General features: G+C 38.2%; 1 protein-coding gene across 1 annotated transcript; it reads right to left on the bottom strand.

Annotated features, from left to right (window-relative positions):
- Positions 1 to 67: 67 nt before the first annotated feature.
- On the bottom strand, positions 68 to 25,744 carry LOC139115872 (CMP-N-acetylneuraminate-poly-alpha-2,8-sialyltransferase-like). The gene is made up of 7 exons (XM_070678274.1): positions 25,589 to 25,744; positions 11,730 to 12,137; positions 7,571 to 7,721; positions 7,267 to 7,379; positions 4,435 to 4,524; positions 1,888 to 2,132; positions 68 to 1,445 (listed from the first exon to the last, which is right to left on the bottom strand). The coding sequence occupies exons 2-7, from the start codon at positions 12,125 to 12,127 to the stop codon at positions 1,222 to 1,224; spliced, it is 1,221 nt and encodes a 406-aa protein (XP_070534375.1). The 5' UTR covers positions 12,128 to 12,137; positions 25,589 to 25,744; the 3' UTR covers positions 68 to 1,221.
- Between the last annotated feature and the right edge of the window lie 1,076 nt (positions 25,745 to 26,820).

Raw genomic sequence — 26,820 nt, 5'->3', positions numbered from 1 at the left:
CTTGGTTTCGTGACAAATAGTGGAGATTTACTACGCTTGTAAGTAATATCCGTACGTTGGTCGGTGTCAGTTCGTTTGTCTAGTGAATCAACTTTATTAGAGAAATTCTAAAATCAAATTTCTTGTACATATATTCAATTCTATTTCCTATATTTATCAAATGTCTATAACTGCATAGATATTGCCAATTTCATGTTGGAAAAATCATATTTTTCTCATAGACTACCGTATACAATGGAACAACCATGTATGATTTTTCGCGAAATTCCAAAATCATATTTAATTTCTTGTACACATATACACTGCAATCCTATTCTAATCAAGCATATTTGTACAAATTTACAAATATCTCTTAATGCACATATATTGCTTCTATTGTATTAGAAAATTGTTTGTCATAGTTTTTTCAAAGAATACTTATACCATGTAGGCCTATAGTGTATCAATATTTTCTATGAGATCCAAAAATCAAATTTCTAGTAAACGCATGCAATTTTCACCTCCAACTTCAAGCAGAGTGCATTTGCATAAATTAGCAAACACATATAAATTTACAGATATAACTAAATTTTTCAGGGGAAATATTTATTATTTTGCCCAATAGACTCGCATTTATTTTGATTTGATATATGTGAACAAAGTACTTTATCGACCACATGCTGCCTTCTAATAGATCAGCAAAAAAACGGTTACCCTCCCCTAAAACATGAGGGAATTGGTCGGCACAAACCATGTATCTAGGCTAATCCCCTGAAAGCGGAAAATTTTCACGTTACCGAGTTAATGGTTTATGACTCCCTAGAGAGTAAATAAACTACCGATCAAGTAGAACAAAAGATCACAATGTTTATGAAAATGACACCACCCGTGATATTTGTAGAGCAATCACCGATCGACAGTTAGTTCGCACCTCAGGCAAGGTATCTTTTCATATGGAAATGATTTCGAACCTACAGCGCTTGTGCCAGGGAATATTGGCATGAAGGCATGCGTGAAATTCAAGGGTACTGAAAATTTTTTAAAAAAACATACATTTTTGGATTCTCCCTAGCCCCATTCTACTCAAGAGGTGTTTGTGAATGAAGCCTTTGCATCAAACGTTGCCAGATTCATGTCCTAGAAAGTGCCCGCATCATTCTCCTTTTCTACATCAGAACATAAGTAATCTGAAGCGGGACGCTTGTAAACGTTTGGCTAAAAACTATCTCTGTCGGTTGCTGATCAACTATCACACTTTCCAACGTGCAATCGGATCGCGCCTTTGTTGTGCAAATTTACAAGCACTTCAAACTCTTCTGTCATATTGTGGGACTGCCTCATGTAGGCATATTTTTCGTAGTAATGGTAGCGAAGGGGTTTGCCGTCTTGGTCTTCTAAGAAAGGCCAGAATCCAAAAAGATGAACCTCGTCGCAGAAACTCAACGCTGTAGAGAACATAAGCAGCCCTGCAATAAGGAAGGATTTCTATTATTAGCAATACAAAAGGGATTTACGTGATGACAAGAAAGGATGTCCTTACCTTTACTCTACCTGCTTAAAATGATAATAAATATAAATAAAAGGCTTGTAGCTTTTTATGATTACTTTTATCGATTTCTCTGTCTTTTCCTTTTAAAGTTATGATTTATTCCGTGTTTGGTTTGAATTTGTTACCACAGGAAATACAAAGATCATCACTTGAAATTGTTCAGTATAAAGCCGAAAGATAAAAAGTATAGCCTTGTTTCGTGTGCCCATTGATGTAAATTACTTTCCATCAAGTAACGGAGAGGATTCCTTCCACCATTTATCCCCGGGCAGTTATCACAAATTTCCGAAACGGTTTAAAGTTGTAATTGTTTTAGGTTGTATCAATGAACGCTTTATCAAAATCAATATTCTACTCGCCTGATGACACAACATTTTCTTTAATACCATATTGTTGGCCATAAAACTCCTTCACGGAAGAAATGTGACGGGAATTCGCGAAGATTACATCGCTGTTCACAGACTTGTGTATATCTTGTGCTCGGAAGGTTGTCTTTCTCAGGCTTCGGTACATGAAACCTGTCGTGTAGACTGTGGCATTTCCAAATTGCATGATGAGATCATTCTTGTACTTCTCTGCTCCTCGCTTATTAAATCTCGAATAGCTGGGGAAAAAAACAACGACAAATATAGAAATAATTAGCATTAATTATTGCAGTTTTCTGACAAGCCAAGATTGCACTTCCTTCATTTCCTAGATTAAATCGTTGCTTGTCATTTAAAAGACTGTGACATATCTAATTCTCCGTGATTTGCATAAATAGTACAATAACCTTTGAACTGCACATGGTTATTAGAAGAAAGTCAGACCCTGCCAGATACATGTATATTCGGCAGGGCTCAATATACCCGTTGAAGACTGCAGAAGATATGAAGCTTCGTCAAAGCGTTGTAAAGTATTGTCCTTCTAGTGTGCACTGAGTGCATTGAGCACTATTTCTCTCATGTGAAAAACATATGTCACTCTTAACCTTGAAATTGTTCGTGTATCTGGCGTTTCTCGTTTCCTCGTGTTCTTCACGTAGTCGCACAACTTCTCGCCTTCGGGCTGAAGTTGTATGGCTCCGCGAAAAAAAGACTCATATATGAAGACATCAAACATAGAAAAATTCCATTAGATTACATACATTTTTCACATGAACAGTTTTCTTACTTTTCGATAGATGTAAATGGACAAAAATTATAGTCGAGGATTGCAAAAATTTTGTCGCGATCTGGGTTTCATTTCCCGGGATGATATTCATTAATGAGTAAAACGGCTCATCGCCCTGGAGATATGCAAATGTTTACTGGGCTCTTTCATTCATAATCCGATCAAGCTGAAATATGATACATCGAATATCATCTTGACCAATCAGATGTACGTATTCTGTCACCGGAACTTGTCATTCATTTTCTCACAATTTAAGGTGGAGCTGCATGTTACCAACACAGTTTTTTCAAAGGAATATTTCTCATCTAAGATGACTAGAAAACCCATACATACTATATATTTTAAAAAAGCAGAGAATCTGAAGTTTAGTATGGTAGCAATAGTTTACTCGAAGGGTGAAGACGAGATATATTGGGGTTAAAGAACCTCGATTTTGGTATTAAAATAGAAATTAATTTACGTCAAAAACTTGGTACTGCTTTCTGAAATTTAATATTTCTCTTGAAACAAGAGCATATCTAGAAGGCGACTATTTTATTTTGCATGCCATGGGTTGAAAACTGACATTCAAAATAGTTATTGAAAACATGATTAGCAAAATTAAAATGCCTCTTATTCAAAATGTAAAATGTTATTGCAAAAAAGTAGTCGCTTTGTCATTTAAAGATCCTGATGTAAATATTTCTGAAAATTTGACAAAGTCAGAATGTAGTTAATGAATCTTGACTGTATGAGATAAGAAAAGCCAAGATATCGGATGATTTGCATACATTTGCATAAATTAATACTTCTTTATCACGCAATTTATGACTGCTTGACAAGCTAAAAGTGAACCGAACCAATTTTTTAACTGCAGGTTAAAAAAATAACTATAGTTGAATGAATATTTCAAAAACGTGACTTTTGAGCAAAATGCGCTGTGCTGTATTGGGTGCAGCGCCCCTTTCATTTCCATTTTCAGGTAATCGTTAAAATCGATGTAATGCACATTTTCATAGATATTTATGTGTTATGACTGAAGTTACGATTTGACAAGATATGAAAACATAGCAGGCAAAATAACAACTTCCTCGGACAGTGTTCGATCGTGCAGTACAATATAACTTTAGTAGAGTATGGTTAATTTCATAGCATTTTTTACTAATCTTTTACATAAATTGGTGTCTATGGCGATACAAGATCATTGTTCTTTCACCTTTCCTCGATGCTGACTTCTATACTACTATACTACTTCAAATTCTGCGAGAGTATCTGACAGAGAAAGGCTATTTGAAATAGCACTCGAGTATTCACATGGCCATGACCCGAATTAACAGGAGCCGGACTCGCCACGTTTGCACAATTCAATGTCAATTTACATCAAATGGGAAAGAAGTCATAAATACACAACCTCCAAATACTCCTCCCCGTGTGACATCACCTAAGCTAATCCCTTCAACATACCTTAGCTGATTGAATCCCAGGGAGGGATACTGTACGAAACTTGATGATACGTGCATCTGTATACTTCGAGATATATATATATATATATATATATATATATATATATATATATTATATATATATATATATATATATATATATATATATATATATATATATATATATACATACCCACACATTATTTACATATCTGTGTATGGGTGTTTGTGTGATTTCACACGCACAATATTGCTCACAAGAATTCAATGTACAATGAATTGACTACTTAATACTTGATGTGGTTGGCGGAATAAGGTTAATGTACTACCTACTTGGAAGCAAACATTGAAGGATTACAAGTTATCAAATCTGTTTTAGAGCCAACATCTTCTGTGTAATTGTATAGTGTTCCCATATTTAATCTGCAAATGAAACATACATCAAAAATTTTTAATACGCTTTGAAAATAAAAATTGAAGATTAGAAAGTACGTATTTGGTGAACAAATGCTGAAGGAAATGTTAGGATTAACGACAACGTTTTGGAGTATTTACCGATTGGGAAACGAACATAATATTTATGCAAACAACGAAATAGGCCCAGCATGAAATGTCTTGGTCAGTGTACTATCTTGAGTTTAATGAAGAGATCGAGGAATAATAACCGTACCGTTAGTGCAAATTATCTCACTAGGCAGTGACTCTCATTATTTTTTCTTGCTATTCTCTCTCTTGAAGCCGTAATGCCATATTTCAAGAGTTACAGGTCAAGTACGTAGTGGATGTTATTCCCACGATATCAATCACATATGTTTTATTGTAACATCTTAAACTAGTAAGCATGGTGCATTTTTAGAACATGGTTTGTGCCTAAGGTAATACTCAATCATGAAGGACACGCTAAATTCTGCAATCGTTCTTTATATATCTTGAATATAAGGGGCCTTCAGTTACTTAGAAAAGTGGAGCCAATACAAATATCGAGTATTGCTTTGCATCATCATGCAAGTTTAGAACAAAGTAAAAACGCCAGCCACATTTGAATATATTGCAGCATTGTAATATTAAGCTTAAATGCTCTTTCAGATTAAAGTAGATGTGACATTGGTGCAGATATTCAAACTCTGAAACTTTAAAACTCCTTTTTTGTTGTCTACCCTTTGTGGGACTCTTTCTGAAGTTTTTGACGGCTTATTTTGTAAAAATCGAAAATTTAATTTTTCCCCATATTTTACACACAGGGGTGGCACATATTTTAAATTGCAAGTGGCAGAGAATTTGAGGTTCCTTATTTTCATAGAATGATCCAAAATTTGCTAAGTGACATCTTGTTTTCATTTTTGCTTTCGAAAGGGTATGGTTGAAGGTTTCTTTACAGAGAGTTAGAGCAAAAGTTTGTCTTTAACTTTTGAGGTGTGTACAACCTTAAAGTAAACCAGCTATTGTAATCGATATTGTCTAAAGGAAAACTAGATATTCCAATATTACAAAGGTTTAACAACACGCACAGATATATTGATGATCTGATTAGTCTAAACAATCCAGACATATCAAATTACTTACATCATATATACCCTGATGAATTGGAAATCAAAGAAACAACTGAGAGTAGGAACTCAGCTTCATATCTTGATCTGTTCCTGCAAGTGGGTACTAAAGGGCTACACACCAAGCTGTATGACAAAAGGGATGATTTTGATTTTGAAATCATAAATTATCCCCACTTATCAAGTAACATTCCATCTGCACCTGCTTATGGTGTGTATGTGTCTCAACTTCTCAGATATTGTAGGGCTTGTGATTCCTACGCGGGTTTTCAAATGAGGCACAGCTTATTGGTATCAAAACTAGTGAGACAGGGATATACATCCAAAAGACTCGTGAGGACTTTCAAAAAGTTCTACGGTCGATATGATGACATTGTGGCCAAATATGACACCTCGGTCACTCAAATGATTAGCGACAGCATTCCCGGCTTTGAATTATAACAGTGATTCATATACTGTATCACTTCATACAATATTAGACAATTTTGGGACCAATCCTGACGGGTGTAGCATGCCAGCAAGGTACGCTTACCCATTCCGGACACCTGGTACCACCACTAACTATCAGTGGTTCAGGATGGTCCTACTTAAATTTGTAAATCTCAAATGTTCCATGGACCTGGTAATGTATTACCTTGAATGAAAATGATTATTGGACCAGTTTAAAGAGGCACTCCCACTTGGTAACATTTTTAAAACACATTTTTTTAATGCCAACGGTCGATATTTGATGTGGCGACTCCGTGCGGATCGCGAGATATCGATAAAAACATGTCATTTCCCGAGTGTATTTTTCACATCCCGAAGTTTTACGATCGTTTCAGGTTATGACCCAAAATCCCCCGAAAGTGTGTTGTTATGCTGATTGACGATATTCTAAGGAGTCCAAAAACGTTCGAATGATGCAATTAATTTACCTCCTACTGCGATGACTTATATACATCATTATCAATGCCTTTACCTCTGGTAATTCTTTTTCAAAACTTCTCCTTAGTTTTTGTCGTTTTCATTATTCTCAATCAGTTGTATTAAATTTTTAAACAATACCACATAGATATCAGTTTTTACGTGTAAAATATTAGTTGCCTCTGATTACTACATTTTGTCGTCCACCAGAAAGTTTCGCGTGGTTTGATACATAGCCGCCGCCGCGTGTGGTATGCGCGCATATCACGCAGCGGCCACTATGCATACCATGTATCAACCGCACCTATCTGTGCTAGTCACCTATGCGAATTCTGGTGGAATCAGCAAACTTTGTTTTTCGTTTTTTTGCCGAGTCAGTAGGACTCGGCTTTCTCCCATGGGACATGACCGCTCATCGACGCAAGTGGTACTGCTGTGGCGTACAGCAGAGTCAGCGTAGACTCGTACTCCATAGCTTAGTTGACAATGGCCCCAGTGCCGAACGTTCTATGTTCGGAAGCTGAATTCAGGTGCGCCACCGGAATTCAAACTTTAACTTTTTGAGGACATGTTTTTATCGATATCTCGCGATCCGCGCGCAGTCGCCATGTCAAATATCGACCGTTGGCATTAAAAAAATGTGTTTTAAAAATGTTACCAAGTGGGAGTGCCTCTTTTATGTCATATTGAATATCAAACAAAAAAGACTCACCTAATTATGAAGTTTGCTGCATCTATAAACTTTCCACATTTGCTACCCAACAAAATCCCACTATTTCCGACCACGCTGCATTTCTTAAACGCACCCTTCTGATATGGTATTTTCTGGAGGTCAACCGAATATATATATTAAACAGCATTGTCAATCAACAAAACTAAACTGATTTACATTCAAACTGGTATAGAGGATACTCTGATGGGACTCAAAGAATCATGAAATTGTCATTAAAAATTAAGTCCGAAGTTGATTCGTTGGAAAAACAGCAAAAAATATTCGACTTCAGGACTGGCCTTACCTTTGGCAATCTATTGTACACATCCAATGTAACATTTATCGCCCACTTCTTTGGACCATCATATGTCAATGTACCATTGATATCCAAATTGACGATTTGCCGTGTTATCACAAACTGTTCGGACGTCTTACAATACTGCTCGAGATCAGATCTGCAGCAAATAAATATATACGATGAATATTTACCGAGTTGTACGCATCTTCAATACTTGAGTGCATGGAAGGGCTATAAGAAAGCGAAATATTAACGGGAGAGGCGGAGTCAAGCTCGTTAATAATGGTTTTCCTCTCATCTGAGTCCACATTCAGCGCAAGAGAGGAGCCGTTTATTCCTGTAATAACACATTAGCTTACAGATCAAAAGGGGATTTTGGTGTACAGTGGATGTACCTTGGAATCTTGACAAGAAAATTCGAAAAATGCAGGATAACAATGGATACGTTCTTGCAGTGTGTTTCGGGGGGGAAAAACCGACAGGAACAAATAGCATAAGCTGTTGCAAGATTAATGATGATACAACAATAGAAGTAGACTGGGTTTTACCAATTTTGATTCTGATATCTCTCAAATCATATCATCTTGAACTACTTAGTCTTCACGTTTTTAAAGTGTGCGCTTTTCTGAAAGGAAGTTTAGCCTTCATCAATCAGACTGAAAGGTAACTGTTATCCTTTGATGAGTGTCCGCAATGCATGTATGATTGATTGCAGTTTAGCTTCTCCGACAGGGCTTACATGTACATATTGAACCTACATTCGATTCTTTTTTCGCAGTGGATTCAGTGTTGCTTCATACTGGATATTGTTAGTATAGCTACGCAAATGTCCTAGGCCATGAATATTTAGGAGCGCCGATTAATGCATATTTCATACTGTTTGTTTGTCTTTAACACAATTGGAACTATTTTGTGATTATAAGATGAACAGTTAAAGTCACAGAATGTGCTCTCTAAGAGAGGTTTTACTCAAAGCATTTAGTAGTTATCAATTTTTCTGGTGAAAACATCAAAACTGTAATTATTGAATTAAATGTTAAAGTAGTATTTAAAAAATTGTAGTATTTAAAGCCATCTGCTTTTCAAAAATTGTAAATTTATCCTTTTTGACAATTTTTTAAGGATAATTCATCTCATTGATACACATTCTTGAAAATGTCAAGATTAGAGGTCAAAACTTGATGATTGCTGTATTGTTTAGAGGACCTGGATGCGTTTGAAGGTTTCGGGATCATATCTGATTGGTTCTTTACTATTTCAAAGTGCCTCTCTAGGCCAGTCCTTAAAAATGTTTAGGGGTCATATCTAAGTGGTCCCTTAAAAAGATTAAGGGACACATCAGGGTGGTCCCCAAAAGTTTCAAGGACTCATCTGGGTGGTCCCTGAAAGTTTGAAGGTCACATTAGGATAGTCCTTGAAAAATTCAGGGGCACCTCAGGTTGGTCCCTGAAAGTTTCAAGGACTCATCCGGGTGGTCCCTGGAAGTTTCAAGGTCACATCAGAGTGGTCTCTAAAAGATCCAGGGACACATCAGGGTGGTCCTTGAATGTTTCAAAGACTCGTCTTGCAATGGCAGTTTTTGAAAGATTCAAGGTTACATTAGGATAGTCCTTGAAAGATTCGGGGACACCTCAGGTTGGTCTCTGAAAGTTTCAAGGACTCATAGGCTTAGTCATGTTCACGCTACAATCACAGTCGCTGACATCATTGTCGAGATCGGGAACAGCACTGTCAGTGTCACTCCACAAAGGACCGTGGTAACAGACATCAAATTCGTCGGAGATATCCAGTATTCCGTTGCTTTCCATGTAGTCCTGTCATTAAATAATTGGGGTAATGGACGTCCTACATTCAGAATCGGCAACCTTTCCCGCTCGGAATTAGTGCAGTAGTCAAAATCCATTCGAACATCACGCTGTTTACACACTCGACTTGAAACAATGCAGAGCCTCACAACAATGTGACCCGTGACCTTTACTATGTAAATTAGCAAGGACCATATTAGTTGGTGTACGATTCAGTGTCTCGCTTAATGAGAAAAGTATCATTGACTATATCTCCAAATTAATCATGAAGACTGTAACATACAACCATAGTATTTTAAATGGTGGGGAAACTTTACAGCATAAAAGAGCAACATGTACCTTACCCGGGACCTTGCACAATCCTAGATGCCCCTGTAGGTTAAAATGGAATGTGCCACTATGAACTGATAGTTTGCGAATAATTAATTGTTTACTATTCAGACCAGCGGCGTGTCGGCCAGTAACAGCATACTTCAACCAGCGAGTAAATTACCATTAATCGTCAAGGCTTGCTCGTCTAAGTCGACTGAAGGTTCAGCCACTGCCCAGTTTATCACATTTATGCCGGGAAGAACATGCCTTGTAGATCTCGTCGCATGATAAATATGCAAAGACGTGTTTTGGTGCCGGCCGACCAGTCACACATGGGAGCGATGAGGATGCTGTGTTAAGCCAATGTTACATAATCTTAGCTTCGACTGACATGAATATTGACGCTGTATGTGCAGGAAGTTGGACCAAATCTTTTCAGTGATTCCGTCTGCCTGTCAGCTTTACCACGTAATGCTTGTGAATGCACAAGCTGACGAGCGAAGGTCACATCAGGATAGTCCTTGAAAGGTTCAGGGTCTCATCTGGGTGGTCCCTGAAAGTTTCGAGGTCACACCAGGATAGTCCTTGAACGATTCAGGGTCACATCTGGGTGGTCCCTGAAAGTTTCAAGGACTCATCTGGGTGGTCCCTGAAAGTTTCAAGGACTCATCCGGGTGGTCCCTGAAAGTTTCGAGGTCACACCAGGATAGTCCTTGAACGATTCAGGGTCACATCTGAGTGGTCCCTGAAAGTTTCAAGGACTCATCTGGGTGGTCCCTGAAAGTTTTAAGGACTCATCTGGGTGGTCCCTGAAAGTTTGAATGTCACATCAGGATAGTCCATGAAAGATTCAGGGTCACATCTGGGTGGTCCCTGAAAGTTTCAAGGACTCATCTGGGTGGTCCCTGAAAGTTTTAAGGACTCATCTGGGTGGTCCCTGAAAGTTTCAATGTCACATCAGGATAGTCCTTGAAAGATTCAGGGTCACATCTGGGTGGTCCCTGAAAGTTTCAAGGTCATGTCAGTGTGGTCTCTAAAAGATTTAGGGTCTCCTCGGAGTGGTCCCTGAAAGCTGCAAAGACATCTCTGCACAGTCCCTAAAGATTCTAGACAAAAACTGTTGGTTTTTGCCGTTAATATTTTAAGGTTTCAACAGACAGATGATATTGATTACATTTCTTTGAATCTACCAAAAAGAGTTCAGTTTTAATAGAAAGGCTGAAATAGTTCAGTGATTTTTAAAAATTTTCCAGCATTAATTAGCACAAGCACAAGAAAAGGGTAGTTTTATCAAATTTACCAGGTCTCATTTCCTTGTATATGAAATAAATAAATGTACAAGTCATTTTCTTAACAACTTCCAAATCATTTCAAAGAGAGATCACCAAAAAAGCATACACTACAGCAGAATTGATTTGGGTAGAGGTAGAAGGCCATTTTACCATCGAAAATTTAAAATTTTATCATGCATTGTTCGGTGAGAAAAGCAAATGCCTACAAATCAGCCTTGGAAAGGAAATTTGTATTTTCACTTAAACCTAAACAAAATTGACAAATCAGTTACATTTAATGGGTTCTCCTTTCCTGAGAGTGCGAAAAGCTAGACAAAAATGTAAAATTTGTTATATGTGTATTTGATGATTGTGCAATTATCAATAATTTATAAAATTTGCCCTCGTCTTCACACAAAAACACTGTTAGATTCGTGATTTTTAAATAGATTACAACAAAATGCTCAAGATCTTATAATCACAAAATAGTTCCTATTGTGTTCTTTCCAGTGTTATTGCATCGCCTACTCCACATTCCTGCATCAATGTTACGCACTGTGACTATTAACCTTTTCCTCGTTACTCATTTTCCACAGTTTGTATGTCGCGCTTTTGCCTTTTGTTTAAGAAGATTTAAACTTAATGTGTAAAAGTGATTTGAGGTGTCTCACAAAAGAAGATCTAGAAGAAGCTGAAGACTTAAACAGCTATCAAGATTGCGTTTCTATTGTTAATTTCAAAGTTTAAACACAACCTCCAACTATATACTGCACTTACCGCAATCTGTTGGCCTGTTCAACATTAAAGCTCCAATTCGTGTGAATACTTCGAAACATATCCACCACAGAAAAAGAAGTCCTCAATTCACTAGTTTTATTGACTCGTTTTCCTTCAGGGAGGCCCTCTATCGCGCTACCGTTGATATTGCCTGCGGCTGTTGTGTTTCGCGCTGGTAAACTGCAATTATATCCAATATACGTAGAAGCATCGCCTTTCAGTTTTTCACCTTCAGCTCGAATCACTTTATTAAATTTCGTATGATTTATTTCCGTTGAAGACAAAATGTTATTTCCAATTTTTCTGATCACATCCGTCCTGAAACCGACGAAGAGTAGTACCATATTTGCTAGTCCGGCGATGGCAAGTAAAGACATCAGTGATTTCCGATTTTTCATGTTCACAAATCTGAGAGAGAGAGAGAGAGAGAGAGAGAGAGAGAGAGAGAGAGAGAGAGAGATGTCATTTCATAAACTCAACGACTGGTTTAGGGACGTTCGATAAGTAAAACATGCGCACATACGTACAGTAAACGCAACAAAGTGCTTTTTGCCTCAACCCCCTCCCCTTCCCCCAAACGATAGTTTGGAATTGCGAAAATCCAACGAAGCCTCGTTTTGTATAAGCATACCTACAATCGATCGGTGATTATGTCGCTATGAAATCATGCATTATATGGAATTATGTAGTGAGATTATTGTGCACGCTTATCGAAATACAACCAACACCCCTCCCTAAACACAGAAATTACTTTTACCATGCACGTGTTTTAATTACCTACGGCCCCTTAAGTACTCTAAATGGTATTTACTACGTTAGCTACAGGTGTGAACACATGTTAACAAGTGCTGGGATTTGTTGTCATCCGGAATGCATTTGTGCGTTCTGAAACCACATGAAATGAATAGTTGTAAATTGTACAAAACTTTAACAAATTCTTGTTTGTCCACATTTTTAAATAATTATCACACTATTAGGTTTACCATCAAAACTTTACCTAGAATGAAATTAATGTTAAATAAATTTCTAGTTTATAGTTAATTAATTGATTATCAATTATTTTCATTGATCATAAAACACCGGAGTTAAGTAAATGTGCCCTATGGTGTCTGTCTGAGCGAAAGTTTTTATAGGGATACTGTCACGAAACACGAAGAGGCTCGATGTCGTTCTCAATACATGTATTACTAGCTCTACAAAAGCTATAGACACAACTCAATTGACTGTCGACTAACTAGCAATGTGTCACTGTCTAATGTAGTCTTAAGTAAAGTAATGTGATACTGAATCTGATGAGCATTGTAGTCATAGCAGCTCTTAGTAACTCGAGACATCTCCCTTTCTTTTAAGTTCATTTTGAACAGTGTTCGTCATCCAATCATAGTAGTCAATACGTTGTTCTGTCCTTGTCTAATTGTCAATAATTTTCTAAAATCGATTGTCGTCATATTTGCGCAAATTTCTATTCTACTAAATAGTTTCGCCTAACTAGACTTAGGGGTGGACTATCCTAGGTCGAACAGCTGCCTTGGGATTATTCTGCCCCGCACAAGGCAATCTAGTTGCTATCTACTGAACAATATTCATCGTAGTATCTCACTGGCTTCTTAACTGCTCTTCCACTCCGGGTTCTAATTACATCTGTTTGTTTTCCCTGAGCTTCTGGCATAGGTAGTGAGATATTTCAAGCTGGTGGTTGTTGTTGTTCCACAGTGGGCGTTGACTTCTCCACCGAAGTTGATGTAACTGGATCTGCTGACTCATCGTTGTCAAACATTAATAGTGATAAATTCAGGGTCTTCCCCTTATTTTGTTTGGCCTGGACACAAATAAAAGGTGTCTTCGGTTTCTTCTCAGAGTACCAATTTGTGTGTGCACAATGTATGAGCGCAGTGCTGTATCAGCTTGCAGTACTATGGCTGGAATTTTTAATCCATTTTCTCCATCGCATTTCACTTGGACATTGTCTCCAGATAACAGCTCTGGTAGGCTTTTAGCTCCATGTCTTTTGTTGTGCTCGCTCGTATGCACCTTTACCGTTTTATCTGCAGCTCTGACTAATTCCAAGTCAGGTTGTCTTGGCTCTAGTTTTGCTGCTATCATAAGCAACGTGGTACGAATTTGGCGTCCCATCATCAGTTGACATGGACTCGTGCCCGTTGCTGCTATTGGAGTTGCTCGGTAGCTTATTAATGCAAGAAATTTGTCATCTTACTTTCGGATTTTGTTAGCGATGCATACTCTACTTTCTGCTTCTCTGTTGGATTGTGGGTAACGTGGACTCGATATGGTGCATCGAAATCCATATTTTCTGCCAAACTCTTGGAAATCTCCTGATGAAAACTGCGGACCATTGCCGGAGAAATTGTCTTCTGGAATTCCCCATCTGGCAAACAGATTTTACAGCTTTCCAGGTACGTGTTCGCCTGTTGTACTTGTCATATGTACGAATTCTAAGTATCTACTGCAGTAGTCCATGACAACCATATATTTCTTATTGTTGAGATCACATAGATCGACAGCTTTTTTCTGCCATGGTCTTTCTTGCTATGGTGTTACCATCATCGGTTCTTTTCACTGTGTTAGTTTATTTTCCATGCAGAATTTGCAATTAGCTATCTTCCTTTTGATATCGTTGGTGATGCCTGGCCACCATACTGCATGGATTGCTTGCTCACGGCATTTTGTCATATCTTGATGTCCCTCGTGGATTTTCTTCAGGACATCCTCTCTCATTGTGGTTGGTATGACAATTCTGGCTTGATAGATATGAGTTTGCCATCATTCAATGAAAGTTGGTTTCTCACTGAGTAGTATTGTTGAAGTTCGTCTGGCACTTCTCTTGCTCGTTTTGGCCATCCTAGACTGGTATATTCTAATATCGACCTCAGTTGTTCATGATCTACCGTTGCTTGTCTGATTTCTTCCATTTTGTTTGATGTTACTGGTTCCATTGCTTCCGTGTTATCGACATGTGCTTGTATTACCCCTTCCGTATTAGGGTTTTCTACACACTGAATCGGGTTTCTTGACAGTGTGTCAGCCACAACTAATTCTTTCCCAGGGACGTATACTGACTTCGCGTTGAATCGCATCAGCCTTAGTAGTAAGCGTTGACATCTTAGTGGTGCTTTGTCGATGTTTTGGCTGTTGTTCAGTGGTTTAGTGGTTTGTGGTCAGTCTGTAGTATGAATGACTCTAGACCGGCGATGTATCTCGAGAATTTCTCACAGGCCAAAACACCTGCTAAACACTCCTTTTCGATTTGTGCTTACTGCTGCTCTGCTTTCGTTAGTGTAAGTGAAGCATATGCAACAGGCCTTTTGACATCATCATGTTGTTGCAGCAAAACTGCAACTAGTCTGTAGCTGCTGGCATCTGCACTAACTATGGTTGGCTTGCTTGGGTCGTACAATGCAAGTATTGGCGTAGTAGATACCAATTGCTTCATTTTCTGGAATGCTTCCGCTTGCTTTACTCTTCCGACCCATGCGACATCTGTCTCCAGTAATTCACTTATTGGCCATATCTCTGTCGACAAATATGGTCGGAATTTTCCCAGATAGTTAGTTAACCATACCGAGTAGTTGTTTCAGCTCATGTTTGTTTGTTGGCGGTTTCAATTCCTTAATTGCCTTTACTTTTTCTGGATCCACGCTTACCCTCTCTGCGCTGATTATCCCTGCAAAGAACTTAATACTTGTTCTCCTTTTCTCACATTTACTCTGGTTTAATTTCAGTCCGGACTCTTCGATGACTTGAAGTGTACTATCGAGTTGGCTATCGTGGTCTCGTATTGTCTCGCCATTTATAATTATATCACCCATAATCGCTTCTGCTTTCTCATTGTCTTGTAACAAGTCTGTCATCAAACGCTGGAAAATTTCTTGTGCGGAGGTGATTCTGAATGACGGTCTTTTAAAAAAGAATCGACCAAATGGTTTGATGAATGTAGTTAACCTTGAACTTGCTGGATCTGAATGAATCTGCCAGAATCCACTCGAAGCATGTAATTTCGAGAAAACTATAGAGCCTGTTAGTCTTGGGGCTATGTCTTCTAAAGTTGGAAGCACATACCTTCTCTTTTCAATTCTTCGTTGAGTTTCCTCAGATCCACGCATATACGAACTTTACCCATCGATTTTTGGACCACCACCATCGGGGTAACCACTCTGTAGGTTCAGTGACCTCTTCGATGATTCCGCCCTCTATCATTCTCTGTAGTTCTTCCTTTACTTTTGGAAGGACTCGAAATGGAATTCGCCTTGTTGTATTGTCACTGTATGGCTTCGATCAATCTTTCAGCTGTATTTTCACTGGCTTGCAATTGAATATACCTCTGTCTCCAAACACGCTTTGGTTTGTTTGTTTTGGACTATCAGGCTTGATGACTTCCTCAGCTCTGATTACTTAGCCTAGATTATATTCGTCGCTTACGGCCTCTGTGCCTACGACCCAACTCCGTCTAGCCTCGAGGTCCACTTTTAGCACCGTAGAATGCAAAACGGCTCATTTAAAAGTGAATGGTCTCGAGGAGAGACGATGATGTCACTGGCGTCCCTTTCAAAGTCAATCAGTCAAAATGTTCCTCTCGTAATTGGCCTATGGTTAAACGGGTGTTGCTCATAAGCAAACCAGAGAACATGTGCCATAATATGGCATAATGAATATAAATGGCTAACACCCATTTCATCATAGGCCAATCATGACTGGAACATTTTGACTGATTGAGTTTCATGTCATGAATGACATATTACTCTCTGGGGATCGATCTTTACCATAGAAAACAATTGGGATTTGTTACCACCACAGTAGTGAAAGGATGAATCAATATCAGCTCCCTGATATCATATCACCTTGACTCATAAGGGTTGACTATGTTGAAAGATCCTTACTGTACACAATATACATTGTTTCCCGGTATAATGCTTTGCCTCACTGACTCTACAGCTCAAGGTATCGGATTCTTGGTTAATAATACGGCTTAGAGCAGTGATACCAACGTGGAATTCCCTGACATTCACTTCAATTTCTGCCTATATTTGTTGTTGTCTTTAGGCAATGCAGTAGTCTGCGGAGGTTTAACAAACGATTTGTTTGGCTGAATAGTTCCTGATGGCTACATTTTGTCTGCGGTACAAAATACCGCCAATATAGTGACTAATAATAATAATAAAGTACATTTGTAATGCACCTAATCTCTGAGAACAGAGCTCTAGGCGCAAAAATGACGAAGTACAAAGTTTGTTCCATGATGCAGGGCCAATGTAAGAGAAATATCTCTCGCCAAAAATCTTTGTGAAAACTCTTGGAATACTGAGAAGTCGAGAATCTGAGGAAGAGTGTGTATTAATGTAGAAGCCCAGAGATATTGCGGTGCTGTATCCATACCTGAATTGAAGCTAGTAGATAAAACTTTGTAGTGGATACGAGAACTAATAGGCAGCCAGAGCAATTTTAAATTTTCAACAGGGGTTGGACATGATCGTATTTTTAAGCGTTACAGAGGAGACGAGCAGCACTATTTTGCACCCTTTGTCTATAAGCTTTAACGGCAACCTGAAAAGAGACAATTGCAATAATCTAAACGAGAGAGAACAAGTGCAGAGACCAATGTTTGAGTAGCCTGTAAAGAAAGGAAGTGATGAATTGAGCTAATTTGTCTGATTTGAATGTGTGCATTCTGCACATGTTCACACATATTCATGTTACAGTCGAGTGTGAATCCTACGTTTTTGACACTAGGGCGAAAATTGTATCAAAATTGCCAAGAATTATGGATGAAGAAAGAGATGATTTGGCAGTAACTGGCCAATTAACAGTGACCACTTCTGCCGAACAATGGTGATAGAGTGTGTAATATTTTCCTTGTGGAAGGAGCGATTGGTAGCCTGACCAGCTGTTCTCGACTTTTGTTTGCAATGTCCATGTTAATTTTCCTTTTAACAGTTGTTTGCCAGATTGCTTTTTCTATCTCATGTCTGACAGTCTCGCAATATACTAAATCAAAAACACTCACAATGGAACATGTAATTAAAAAATATCAACTGAATGACATTGAAATATTCACAGAACGAAAAAAAGGGGAGAGAAAATGAAATACTAGAATCAATAGAAAAAGAAGAAATGACAAATTTATAGCGAATATGAATATAGCTTGGAATTACAACGTCCTTGAGTGATTAAAAAAACGTCTCCGGCGATAGAAAATAACGCCGACTGTATCCATTGCAAATGTTCTCCTTTGTTAGATCACAAACAAACATAGACGGACTAGTAACGCGGCATGCCTTTTGTTCCATTGTCGTCTTGGCAGACTAATGCCTTTTCATATTAAAATGAGCTTCAAAGGTGTTAAACTTTTTGAGGCTTAGTTTGTGGTTGATAATTGCACGAGATTATGCGAAAAATACGACGAGATGGCATCGTGCTGCCAGTCGCGTAGCAACCGTAGTTACTTTGTGAACTCTCAGGGCAGAAACACTGCTTCACGCCAATCAAAACATAACACGCCAGCAGTTTCATAAACATATCCTTCCTTGACGAACGTGTAAAAGACAGTATGACTGACCGTAAACCATTGAGTAAAACCAGACAGTATCGATAAAAGACTTTCAAATTTAGTTCAATCATACTCATTATATATTCATAAAAATATGAGAGGAATTTTTAAAATGGTTAAACTCACTTTCCTGAAGCTTAAAACACTCCCGTTTTCGTCAGCACGCCAATTTCGCTAAGCATCACACGACAACAACAGCACAAACTTTGCCGAACATACTTTCGCTTAACAATTGGCGAAAATCCGAAAATTACCGAAGGATGCATGGTCGGCACTCTTCGGAAAAGAGAGGCGAGAGCAACTTGAGGCGAGGCGAACATGGATGGGTTGCATAACCGCTTCATGCCTTGATAAATACCCGTTACAAATCTGTCTATATTTGTCTGTGGTTAGATTTTGTCAGAATTTAACACGATGTCCACTGTTCTCACATAAAAAAACACGTGCAGTGCAGGAAACACCAATTGTTCTAACGACCAGTACACACTGTACAGAGATAAAACTTATCGGTAGCGCTATGTGTAGTTTCATCGACAGGAAATGTGATAAAGGCAATATATAAATGTTCAATCAGTCAGTGAACGGATGAGTTTTTTAATAGCAGCGCCGCAACACTGCAGCTGACGACCTTGACTGTGGCACAGTGAACGTCGTTAAATTGTTGCAAAAAGTATCAAAAGAGAACGTTTGTAATGAATGCAGGTGGCGTCATTTTCTATCGAGAGATCATCCAAGCACGTTGTAATTCCAAGCTATTTTGAAACTCACTCTTAGACTATTATTACAGGCTGTATCAGACGCGGATCCTACAATTATACAGAAGGCAATAAGGGATCCCAAACGACGGCATTAAAAAACTAAGAAATATCCAAAGCAAAACAATGATATCGTATATCGGTAAGGAAAAAAGAGGAAAAGAAAGTTTACTATGGTCAAGTTCTAACCACAATCACACATTTATACCTAAAATATGTAAGCTGAGGTGACCAAATGAATTCTTGGAGAAAAAATACTGAAAAATATTGTTTGCAAAAAGGAAGACAGCTAACCTTCCTGATACAGCCTATAATACAAAGCAAATGGAAAACATCTCCGTGTCAGCGGAAATAGCATATTGAAAAAAAAACGTTCCTTGTGAATAGTTAAGCACATGACAACCAGATCATAACATAACAACTAGTATTCTCATTTCTTGATCTTTATTGGTAAAACATCAACCGAATGATTTATGGGTATACTATACCAAACAATTGAACAGCCAATGAAAAACCACATTAATTCGACTCGCGATAACATGCAATAAGGCAACGCTTCAGTTGAAAATATGTGAATAGTTTGACCTAAACTTAGCTACGCTCTGACCAACGCAGTGTCTCAGTTCATTTGTGTTCCACAATGGGGCATTTACATTCAGGCGAACGACATGAACGAGGCACTATATCATTTTACAACAGTCAATCTGTTTGGTTGAGCTGCGACACCGCCAAGCTGATGAAGGGTAGTTTTGCACTTACATACATGTAATGTTAATTCGTACAATGCAGAGGCTCTCCCATTCAATACCTACCTGCAAATCACACTTTCAAGCAATGTTGACATTTTGTTATCAACGCCTGCAGTTTGAACTCCTATTGCATAGACTCAGTTCTTAAATACGTCGATGTTATACTGAAAGCCGTCTCCAGGTGTGTTTCCGTGTCAAACCTATTATAGTATAGTTCATTAATACGGCAAGTATTTTCACTTCTCCGATTCTTTGATATGTTAATGTTATATCCATAATTAGATTAATTGCAATGTCGACAACTGAACAAAAGCCATTTGTTGTACACCTGCAAACAAATTACACATCCTGTTACTACGCACACGGATATCATGTGTCTCTAACACAATATTATAAGTCTATAACATGAACGATATGCATCTCTATGTTTAATAAAAAACTTCAGTGCTGGTGTTTTGAAGTGCCTTTACAAATTAATGAAAGCATGAGTCGTCGAGGCTTGCTGGGTGTGTACACACATATTATATTGACAGGTAAAACCATTGAGTTACCATGCAACAGTCTCGTTCACACTTGATGACGTTTGAGGGTAATTTATGCACCCTGGCAGTATCGTATGTTAATGACTGTTTTATATGTGAGGCCAAAAGGCAACGTCCACCATGTCATTATCAGTGTTCAGTTAATGTACATAATAGTCTGCTCAGATAGAATCTTCAATCTGATTGGCTGGAGCAAGGCTTTATATTCTCAACAAGAAAACATGTTGTAAGCTCATGCATATTTCGAACTGCCGCTTGAGAACTCAACGCGCCATTACGCTGGACAAGTCTACGGTTCGAGGTCAATTTTGATTGTTAAATGTTAGTCTGGTGCAGTTCGATGAACTCACAAATGAAGAGTTTGTACAAGCAGCAACGGCGATTAAAAAAGAACATGTTTTTTTTTAAATTTCTTCTATTAAAGTCTTGAAGTTGATGGGTGATCGATGCGTTGCGTTACCATATCCACAGAGAAACATAGACAGAGTGGCAACGCTTGCATGCCTTTTGTTCCATGGTCGTCTCGGTAGACTATTGGCTTTTCATATTAAAATGAGCTTCAAAGGTGTTAAACTTTTTGAGGCTTAGTTTGTGGTTGATAATTACACGAGATTATTCGAAAAATACGACGAGATGGCATCGTGCTGCCAGTCGCGTAGCAACCGTAGTTACTTTGTGAACTCTCAGGGCAGAAACACTGCTTCACGCCAATCAAAACATAACACGCCAGCAGTTTCATAGACATGTCCTTCCTTGACGAACGTGTAAAAGATGGCATGACTGACCGTAAACCATTGAGTAAAACCAGACAGTATCGATAAAAGACTTTCAAATTTAGTTCAAACACACTCATTATATATTCATAGAAATATGAGAGGAATTTTTAGAACGGTAAAAGTCACTTTCCTGAAGCTCAAAACACTCCCGTTTTCGCCAGCACGTCAATTCCGCTCAGCACCACACGACGACAACAACACAAACTTTGCCGAACATACTTTCGCTTAACAATTGGCGAAAATCCGAAAATTACCGAAGGATGCATGGTCGGCACTCTTTGGAAAAGAGAGGCGAGAGCAACCTGAGGCGAGGCGAACATGGATGGGTTACGTAACCGCTTCACGCCTTAAACAATACCCGTTGCCACTCTGTCCATGTTCCTCTTTGCCATATCGCATTGAATCAACTGTGCAGGCAAGCGTGTTCTGACACGTCTTTGTAGAGTTTATGTCGGAGTTAGGCTTCTGAACGCTCGTCCCAACTTCGCGCTCCAAATAATGTAACGACATTGTCGACTGGTATTTAACTTCCTCATATTATAATGAGGTTATAAACGGTGTGCTCGGGTATTTGGATGTAGATATGAGACCCTTGGGGTGACAATTAGCATATTTTAATAGGAGAAATAATTATCTAGGGAAGCGCCAAATATTCCAATATTCATCCCAGAGGTCTTACATGGGCAACCAAATGCCCTGGCTTGTCGTTAATAACCCGTAAATAACTACATAGCGAAGTTGATGGAAAACAAATGTATGACGATAAACACGAACATCAAAGTGTGTAGATACTGATTGTTTTAAGGGACTTAAAAAGAGGTTTGATGTGAGCATTTGTAATAGCATTCACCATTGCGGCCCCTGATGTTTGCTTATTCACTCTCCCGTGTATCCCCCTGTCATCTGTACATTTCCTCATCAAGAGCAATGACTTCTGCTTTCGCTGGACTACTGACTGACTGCCTTGTAAGTTTGTGTGGACTTCAAATTCGTTTTGTAGGAGCTAATTAACGCGAGTCGTTGCGGAAGGTGACGCTTAAAATCCACAGTCGTACGGCACTATTATCTACAGATGAACGGTTCTTTCTTTGTATAGTAAATTATCGTGTCCTACTGTTCAACTGGTTTGAGGTCTTTACAAAACGCCCCAGGGAAGGAGTTCAAGCCCTCGTTGCAAAACCACCTGTCGTTTCACAATGACTTAGCTTTCACAGTTACCACTGAAATATGAGAACACACTTTGAGTCGTTCTAATCCACTGAAGCTGAATAATAGTTCACATCGATGGCAGCAACTGCTCCATCTACATAACTTAACAAACGCAACGATCGTCGGCAAGTGTGGCAGATGATATTGAAGGTAGTATGCGCCTCAACAGTGAAATACTTAAGGTAGTACGCTACCATTCTATATAGGAGAGCGCCCTCTTTTGTCCAGAAGATGTACATGTTCCTTTTAGACTACCTAACCTGGTGACCGTCAATAACAGGACAAAATGGCAAAAAATCATGCTAGTGACCTTATAATATTTCTTTCAGAAGTTTTTATGAATCAAAAAAACTGAAATTATATTTTTACACTGAAAAATCGACAGTTATTCTTATTTTGAAAGATCAGTAGAGATTAATTAACAATTGTAGCTCTGACATAAAATCAGTAAGCTAGAGGGTCAAATCTCAGGTCTAACGAAATTCCCCTTTTTTCGTAACTTTCTGCTGTTTAGTAAGATAATTTGCGTGGTGACCCTAACTTTTTTTGCTTCTAAATCAAAGAACACTGTCTGTTTGATAGATACTGCTCTACTTTTTAACATTTTGAAAATTATTTTGTGCATTTATATGAAATTTATATTTTTAAAAAAGACTAATTTTACAGTTAAATGATAAATTCAGGGTCTAATATTTAATTTTTAAGACAAGACATCACAAATTTTAGTTGATTGTCCTAATTCAGCTGTCCTGGCAATGCAAAAATGTGGTATGCACACTGGGATCCGTTAATCGTTTGCGATAAAATAAAGATTCTGCTGGTAAGTGCAAATTTCACAAAATGGGAGGTTTAGTGGTTTTCTGTCAATTTTGGCATGTGTTTTTTCAAAAATTTTGCTTGGGTGTCCCATATTTTTTTCATATCTTTGCAATGTACACATAAAGATTATTTCAGAAAAGTCAACTTCACGAATGTCCCAACATTTTTTGGAATGGTAGTGTACCTCCTTAAAATCGTTCAAACTTTCCTCAAGGAATCTTTCAACCATTCTCTGTCAAAATCAAACGTAATATCCGTATTCACAGTCCAAATTTTGGTACTAGAGAAACAAATTACCCAAGATTTACAGATATTTCAAATCAAACACGATTGGAACTAATTTGGGATAATTGGATATTCATATTTTTCATATTTTCTCAAAAGTGCTAGGTACACTGTAGCTGAATGTTGCAATATTACAAATTACTCATAAAAACAAGTGTGTAATGTAAAAAGAAAAGCAGATGAAATTACATATGTAGAATAAAAAACATTACCATCCCAAAGTAGTTCCAATCGTGTTGTCCATAAAAGCCGCAATCCCTGTGTTATCTTAATGAAGAAAATTCAAAATTTCGATTTTGTGAAAACTATGACAGTGAACATTTTTCTCACAATAAGAGCTTCAAACTGAGCCCCTACAAGTGGTAGATCAGGAGAACATTGGAAAAGTTCGAGAGTTCGACATCTGTCCCCGAGGCACATGCTACCTTTAAGGTAGTACGCTACCATTCTATATAGGACAGCGCCCTCTTTTGTCCAGAAGATGTACATGTTCCTTTTAGACTACCTAACCTGGTGAGCGTGAATAACAGGACAAAATGGCAAAAAACCATGCTAGTGACCTTATAATATTTCTTTCAGAAGTTTTTATGAATCAAAACAAAATTATATTTTTGCCCTGAAAAATCGAAAGGTATTTTTATTTTGAAAGATCAGTAGAGAATAATTAACAATTGTAGCTCTGACATAATTTCAGTAAGCTAGAGGGTCAAATCTCAGGTCTAACAAAATTCCCCTTTTTTCGTCACTTTTTGCTGTTAAGTAAGGAAATTTGCGTGGTGACCCCAACTTTTTCTGCTTCTAAATCAAAGAATACTGTCTGTTTGATAGATATTGTTGTACTTTTTAACATTTTGAAAATTATTTTGTCCATTTACATGACGTTTATATTCTTAAAAAAGACTAAGTTTACAGTTTAATAATAAGTTTATTGTCTAATATTTAATTTTTAAGACAAGACATCACAAATTTTAGTTGATTGTCCTAATTCAGCTGTCCTGGCAATGCAAAAATGTGGTATGCACACTGGGATCTGTTAATCGTTTGCGATAAAATAAAGATTCTGCTGGTAAGTGCAAATTTCGCAAAATGGGAGATTTAGTGGTTTTCTGTCAATTTTTGCATGTTTTTTTCAAAAATTTTGCTTGGGTATCCCATATTTTTTTCATATCTTTGCAATGTACACATAAAGATTATTTCAGAAAAGTCAACTTCAAGAATGTCCCAACATTTTTTGGAATGGTAGCGTACCTCCTTAAGAGCACAGAATCCCTCTAGAATTGAACAGAGTAATAGATGACAACCAAAGCAGAGGAGTTTCAGCTCCAGGCCGCATACGAAACGTGGAGAAGAACTATGAGAAGTTGACCTTAGCGTGATTGGCCCTCAATTAGGGAAATGATAAATGATGAGTCGAATAACCTTTAGGCCGACGGGTTAATTACTATTCTATTTAATAGATTATCGATATATTACTTTCCTTTTTGACTACGCAACTTGAGAATAAAAAAAATCGACTTTCTTTCTGTTCGTCGCCTTCATAACTTTGAAACCTGTGTCCCTTGTCTCTCCCCTTCCTTAGTATTGGATTTGAATCATTTAAACGCTTCAAGGACAACACTACAGTCATAATGCTATACTATAGGTACACTTCTGAGATACAGCTGACATCGAGAAGGCTTTCATTTCATGTAGGCCAAATTTTATACTTCTATATCCTGTTCGCGAGAGATCTTTGAAAGGTGTCCTTGCACGTATTAGTTGTGGTCTGTTGAGCTTAGCAATACCGTCTTTATTCAACTGACCATGAGAAGGGACAAAATTTACATCTAAATGACTGGCCAAACAAACGGGGCGCAACCAGTATTTGCACACCTCTCATACCTTTTACACTCGCTTTTCAAGATGAATTGACGCTATCCATGAACAAATATGGAAACCATTTTCATCATTCGTAGCACGGTCGTTAGAACAAGGACAAATTTTCACCATCAAATTAGCCAAGGTTTATGACATTTAAGTCCAATTCAACTGATATACTTGCCAAATAAACTGTTCAAATTTACCACGCCAATCTCACCACAGACTTGACCTGTACCTAACGATAGTAAATGTTGTAGGTAGTGATTAATGATGTTCTCAACAAGTATAGTCATCCGTCTTACCTGATACTTATATTTTCTTGTTTGTTGTCAGTCACACGATCAAGACAAACTGGAAGGCTAATGGTTTCTCCAGCCTAAGGTCATCCAGCATATATACTTCAACCTTCAACGAAACTTCTCCTTGGTGAAGTTCAGTTCGAAAGCTATAATCAAGATGGCAAACTTCGAAGCTGAGGGGGCGCTCTCGCAGTGACATCACCATTACTTAAATATTCCCACTGAGGAACAGACACCGATATGATATAACAGAAGTACAAGATAACTATACCAGCATCTGACATGAACGTATAATGTCGAGGAGTACTCAGTGTCTGTTTGTATGTGTCACATGGCCGTAAGACTGCGGATCAATGACTACAGTTCCCTAATGTTATGATTACCCACGGCATGGAGTGTTTCAAGTCAGGGGCTGTCTTCCGGCCTTTGAACCAATTACATGAAGCCGCGTCGTCCAGGCTGTCCACAGTTCACGGGTGAGTTGGCTAAGGAAGACAGCTTAACAAATACATGTATGCGTTTTTATATGTAAGAAAACCTTTATTCATATTAAATTTTCCCAAAATAAATAAGTTTATTAACCACAGCTAAGGTGTAGTTCCTGGCTGCAATATTATTCCGTGGTTATCGTAGGGTTTTCACAAATTGCAAAAAACAGTATGGTTGCCAGTGCCAAACCAAGTGATTGATCACTATGCGTTGTACCAGAAAGTATACATACACTTATGATGGTATAAGTAAAATTTCAGTTAAAATTATGAGTTAACGTCGGTATAGGAGAAAGTCTTTGAATCATTTTAACAAACAGTCATCTAATATTGCGCCCTAGTTGGGAAAAGGGCTTCGTAATTCGTCACGTAGATTGTGGGGGACCGCGGTTTAAGAACGAAAACCAGCTCGCCTTCGGAATTCGCTGCTTCTTGGTTTCGAATCGCCCGGGCCATCGATCGGGCAGGGTGGATTTGAACCTCCCCTGCACCAACCCCCCTCCCCCGAAAAAAAAATAAACATACAAACAACACAAACAAACAAACAAAAAACTCTATGTCGGTGGGGTTTTCTTGCCTTCGAAATGTTGACAATGATATGTTGGAAATAATATAGACGGTGAGAACGCAACATACTTGTATCAAAAGATGACAATTGACAACTGATCAGTCTCGAAGCAGTAGTAATGTCTTTAGAAATGTTGTACAGAGTTGGGTAAAGGAAATGATGTGAGACCAGTCATTCGC

The sequence above is a fragment of the Ptychodera flava genome, chromosome 17, assembly GCF_041260155.1.
Source record: "Ptychodera flava strain L36383 chromosome 17, AS_Pfla_20210202, whole genome shotgun sequence".
NCBI lineage: Eukaryota > Metazoa > Hemichordata > Enteropneusta > Ptychoderidae > Ptychodera > Ptychodera flava.
This window is presented reverse-complemented; position numbering and strand designations above follow the sequence as displayed.